At 37.5% G+C, this 6,000-nt stretch overlaps 1 protein-coding gene across 2 annotated transcripts in view; it reads left to right on the forward strand.

Annotated features, from left to right (window-relative positions):
- The window catches only part of PDZRN4 (PDZ domain containing ring finger 4), a 351,386-nt gene that overhangs the window by 215,621 nt on the left and 129,765 nt on the right, over window positions 1-6,000 (forward strand). The window contains exon 1 of one of the 2 annotated variants that reach the window (XM_005881689.2): window positions 748-1,074. The exons of the other annotated variant lie outside the window; for it this stretch is intronic. Coding sequence (XP_005881751.1) covers window positions 1,006-1,074 — 69 coding nt within the window. The 5' untranslated portion in view covers window positions 748-1,005. Of the gene's footprint in view, window positions 1-747; window positions 1,075-6,000 lie in introns of those variants that run through there. 2 annotated transcript variants of the gene reach the window in all.

The raw sequence follows: 6,000 nt of genomic DNA on the forward strand, positions 1-6,000 counted from the left end.
AATTAAACTTTTTTTCAGAAAAGGCATTATATTTATCTAATTTTTCAATATAGATCTACATGCATTACAGTGCTTCAAATTCATATTCAGTAGATGTGCTCTTATTATCTAATTAAAATATATATTATCTCTACAAGTATCATCTACTCATACCTGCTTAAATGTTCTTTATTTAGACTAAGAAAATATGCCTTATTTTCTCTCTAAGAAATAATGGTCATTGCATATAAACTATTCAGTTATTTTTCCGGATCAGAATTAAAACGGAATGACACCCCCTATCTCCTGTTCATTTCCCATATCACTCCCCAATTTTTCCCTTGCCTCTGTGTTTATTTTATAAATTTAAATAATTGCTCTTATTCATCTTTCTCTAGACTTAATAATGCTGAAAAATTTCTTCTAATTGTTGCAAAACACAGAGATGTGAACTAAATATGTTTCTTTTTTTAAATTTCTTATCCCCATATTAAAAGCTTATATCGATGGAGAAATGAAGTGTATGTTCTTTTTTTTGAAATGCCCTATGCTCACCCCTGTATCCTTAATAAACAGAGATGGTATTGACACAAGTGAATTTTGTTTAACCACACTACATTTGCTTCTTAATTAGTGAATATTCATCTGTCATCAGCAGCAGCTATGACACCCCTCCCTGCTAACATGTTCTGTTATAAATAATCAATGAGGCACTATTAATATTCATGAGCTGGAATCTGTGTAGTCATGTGCACTGATGCAGAGACAGGGGGAGTGTTGCCATGAACTGACTGGAAACTCCGTGTGTGTATCCGTGAGTGCAAGATACTTAGGGAAAGCGGAGAAGAGCATGCTGCTACGCATCAGCCCGGCTTGTGCTTCCAGCTAACAGCGGTTTGTCTGTTTCTGGACTGAAGTGACTGATGAAAAACAGTAGTCAAGTCTGGAGGGTGATTCCCTTTCAGTTCACTTGCCTTTCAGTTCTGGGGGAATTAGAAGATTGGCTCTCTCTCTCTGCTTCTTAGAATGGGCTGCAATTTGTGCACTTTTCAGAAAAGAGAGGAACACTACAAACTGCTGTATGAAGTTTCCCAGGTGAGTGCAGGGTCTGAGACCAGCAACTAAACAGCCAGGCTTTGTGTTTGTCTGAAAGATGGTCAGTGAATTGTGGCTAGCTTTATGTTTTCTTTCAGGAGATTTCAGGATTGAGGGCAGACTTGCTGCTTGTGGGCTTTTTATTTGGGTTTTGGGTGGCAGTTTTCAGCTTCCTCGCCACTCCCCCTCCAGATGACTTCCTGTGGGATTCTTTTTAACATTGTTTTGTATCTACTGCCAAGATGTCAGTCAAGTAAAAGAAGTAACACTGAGATCCGTGTTTGTCATATTTTGAGACTCCTCTTTCATTTTGGAATAGTTGTTGACATTTAAAAATCAAATGGGTTATTGTCTGCATAAATATTGGTATTTAATAGGTCTGTGAGCTCAGTTATTTTGAATAGACAGGAAAAGTTTCTTGCCAAATCTTGTTAGCCAGAGGAATTATTTGATTAATTAGGAATTTTTGCTTTGGTTTAAGAGGAGGACCTGGTATATTTGTATTATAATGAGAGGGGAAACATCTGATATTTCTTGGCTTAAAAAGGAGATAAAGAAATTTTCTTATCACTTGTTCTTGGATCTTTTTTATAATTTTTGCCTGTTTAGAACTAAGAAATTAATTTCCAGAGCTTGTTGAATATCTGTATGTGTCTTAAGCAAAAGTGTATAAATTCAGATATCTCTTTAGTGTATATCTGAGGGCTTTTCAGAATAAAAATAAGAAAACTATATCCATCGCCTTCACAGTGTTTATAGAATTGTATTAATTCACCATTTTATTTAGGCAGGTTGTTTTTTGTGGAGGTGTATGCTCATGTCCAAATTTCTTGTTTGTCAAAAGAAAGTTTATTTCTCCATTCTTTCAGTTTGTCCAGATGTGACATACTCTACTCTTGTGTTTAGACCACATTGTTGATGAAAGACAATGTTTGGGATGCTGGTGGGCTGTGGGCACAGCAGCCGCCAAGTGCCCACAGCCTACTGGTTCCCTCAGATTTCCCCCTAACGTGATTCATTTCACAGTGGGCTCATTACAAAGTGGATTTGCTGCACATGAAACAGCCTCCTCAGTTGCAATGTTAATGCACATTTTCATGGTAATGTGATCAGAGGCTCATTAGCCAGTTTCCAAAATGATCCTCTGCATTAATTAAATATAAAAATGACTCCTTTATCACCATAGAGAGGGAAGAGAAGATTAACATTGTTAATTACACCAGGAGCAGTACCTTTTGGCTTCGTTTTTTTTACTACAAACTTGCAAGGATAGGCTAAAATAATACTCACTTCATAGAGAAGCTCTCCTCCACTCTGACTCATGAAAACAGTCTCTAGGTGGAACACTTTCCTTTAGTTTGGTTTGTTGGAGAGTTCTAGCATTGTTTTGCTTTGGATAGTAGAGGAGCAGGGGAGTGGTTTAATCAACCTGTTTTTTCCCCTTGAATTATTAAATTGATATAAAAGTATAATACGGAAGAAGTGGTAGGTGGCATCCTCCCTGAATTTGCCTAGGTTAAGCTATTTATATTCTACTAAGAAATCAAGCAGGATGACTGCATCCAGAAAGGACCACTGTGTTTGGTAAGGTGCAGGAGCCTTTGTTGTGGGTTTTTTAAATGCTTGCCTGTGAGTTTTGGCTTTAAGTGCTTCCTAAATCTTGTAAAAATAGATAAGCCATACTCTTTATTGCCTCCACCTGTACCCCTCCACATATTTATTTTTCTCTACTTCTGAGTTGCAGTACTTATGATCTTTAATAAAGGGGTTGAAACATGAAGTATTAGCTTCCATTGAACCGGCTTTTATTAGATAAGTTAAAACCCCAGCTTAAAGGTCTTGCATGTCTTTTCCAAGGGGAGCCCTCCTACAGTTTGTCCCCAGCTTTGCGTCCTATTTTATTGAGTTAATGGAATAGATAAGATATCAAAGGGAGCCAGGGATAGGCTCATATAATACGCTGGAGCCCCGTGTGGTGCTGCAAACTAGTTTCTATTTTTATTTGGAGGAGAAGCAGCTCAGAGCGCACATGAAAGTGAGCGCGTTCTTAACCAGGTGTTCACAAGGGCACATAGCTGCCCCCATTAGAGAGGATACTATTTACAAACGTGACTTGAGATCGGAAGCCTGAGTGTCCCTGGCTGGTACGTTACAATGAATTAGCACACAAAAACATGAACACCTGATTGTCCAGATCATATGTGCTTATGGACTTGTAGTTCTCAGATCACCTGCCCTTCTGTTTCTTTTGTTATTATTTCTTAAAAAGCTAAGGCGAATGAAAGTTTATCAGGGCATGTGATAAATTTAAGATTAGCAGTGAATACCAAATGCACAGCCAAGAGTAAAATGTCTATTTTTCTATAATAGAATCATGATATTACACTTTTCCCCATTTTCTTCCTAGCTTTAGCAATCTGATGATGTGGGACAAGTAGAACACAATTTCAGTTTTATAACTGCAGTAAACAAAAGCAAATGTGCTCCCTTGGGAGTATGGTGGAACAATCAGAATGATGTGCTGAGGTGTGAAATGAGGTCAAGTTTATATTTTGTTGCTTTTTCTTGCTCTCCTAGAGGAGCTAAGAATTTCAGTTGGCAGAAGAGAGGGAATGTCACCTCAAGAAATTTATTTTCAGCTGGAGTTGAGCCAATCAGGCTCCAGGATAAACACAGATGCAAGAATCTAGGGTTTGGGTAGATACACCTATTTTCACACCAGGCAGTTTTCAAGCCTCTTTATACATCTGCTAACTTTTATGTGTGCCATAGGCACAAGTGTAAACTGCAGTGATTTATTTTATTCAAAGGAGGTTATTTATTAATCTCTTCAGAATTAATAAAGGGGTAATTTGAACAATGCCTTTCTGTTGACTCAAATGGAATTGCCTATTTTGTATTAATCTGATTAAATAGCCAACTGGGCTAAGAGAGCCATAGTAGCTTGCTAGGCATTTCTGACCTAATAAGAGATTCATTTCTGTGAGAGTGTATGGTAATGCCTAAATCTGTTGATTTTTTAATTGGATTTTTCATAGATAAATCAAATGTAACTTTTTGATTGATTAAATAATGGAAATTATCAATGGGGTGGCCACTGGTGTTAAATAATGTTGTCAAAATATGGGCAAATATTTAAAAGTTCATACCGTTAACAAAAAAAAAACCTGTTAAGATTTCATTAAAATCTCATATTGTGATATGCAAATTTCTTCTCTTCCTCGCTTTCCAAATCAGAGAAGAGAAAGAGAAATAGCCATTAATCTCAGGAAAATCAGGAGTAGAACAGTGCTCACTCTCCAGATAATATCACTGATGTGACCACTGTCCTCTTCTAAGTGGAAATAGTTGATTTGCTCATTTGACTGGTTTGGTTCAAAGGTCTCCCCACAGCCTGCTCCCATGAACCAGTAACATAAAACGAAACTGAACCTGCATTGAAACTAACAATAATCACAATATTGACAGCAAGCAGCTAGCCATGAACATTTATGTCATTCCAGGCACTGTGCTAAGCACTTTTCCCCTAAGCATCATCTTATTTAATCCTCACAAAAACCCAATAAAGATAGCATTCCATAATTTTAAAATATGTTAAAGTCTCCTTTATTCTACAAAAAATTTCTTGAATCTCATCATCCTTTTCTAGTTACTACCCCCCATTATCCCTCAGAAATTTGTTTTGTCATATACTACATCAACCCAACTCATAATGTCTTCTTTCTCCAATGTTATCTTTCCCCATATTGCTTAGCAGAAGGGAAGGTCTCACCATCAATAAAGCATATAAACACTGAATTAAAGGGGTCACTTCTGTCTTCTTCATCCACACAGTGACCTTCTAGCTATTGTGTTTCTGCACATTGCCCAGCATCAACTCCTGCCTTACCTACAGCACATTTTTTTTAATTTAAATTAACTCTCTGATATAATGGTAATAGCTTTCCCACTTAGAATTAGTAGTGTGCCAATCCACCCCAATTGCTGTTGCTGGAATAATATTTCTTGAAAGAACCCAATGGCTCTGAATTCCTATAAAATGAAGTACAGCTTATTACAGTATATTCAAGGACCTCCTGAGCTTGCCCTAGGTTCCTTTCCAACTTTCTTGTTCACCAATCTTCCCCTAATGCAACTTATAATCCCTCTAGACCAGTCTTTTACTTTTCTCTTTAAGTTGGTTTACCAACCTGCAACCTTATAACTTAGTTCTTTTTCTTCAGCCTCTGTAGAACACCCTTTATATCTACCAAAGAGAAAGCAAGAAGACTTTAAGTAGATTGGGGAACTTGGAGGTCTCTGCTCCTCTAGATCTAGAAAGATCAGGTCTGCAGAAAGAATCAGAGACACTTGAGAAATAAGAATATGGGCCATGAGAAAGAAAATCCGAAAGAATAAATTACAGAACTTCAGAGGGCCTTATTTTCCCAGTTCCATTACATTCCCATAATAAATCCCTATTTATTTTAATTTGCCTGAATGATATGTCTGTTCTTTACAATCAAAAGAACGAATGGGGACACATTACCATATCTTGCTTTTGTCAACCACCTGGCAGGTGCCTTAAATTCTAGACATGCAGTTCAGTTCAATAAACTTTCAGTAAGCTCCAGTTTCCAGTATGTGCCAAGTCCTGATCTTTGCCAAGGGGAATGCTAAGACAAATGTGACAGTCCTTGCTTTTGAAAAACGGACACTCTGGTAGCAAAAGAGAGACACATATGCAGAGAATCTTATATAATCCTATATAATAAAAGCCTAATATGCTAAGTGTCTGGTCATCTGTTCTACCAATCAAAGCATAATATGCTAATGATATGCTAAGGCTGCTCAACAGCTCACTATGATGTGCACTGACCACCAGGGGACAGTTGACCGGTCGACCAGTCACTATGACGTGCACGGACCACCAGGGGGCAGACGCTA

Source organism: Myotis brandtii, unplaced genomic scaffold, assembly GCF_000412655.1.
Source record: "Myotis brandtii unplaced genomic scaffold, ASM41265v1 scaffold686, whole genome shotgun sequence".
In the NCBI taxonomy this organism is placed as follows: domain Eukaryota; kingdom Metazoa; phylum Chordata; class Mammalia; order Chiroptera; family Vespertilionidae; genus Myotis; species Myotis brandtii.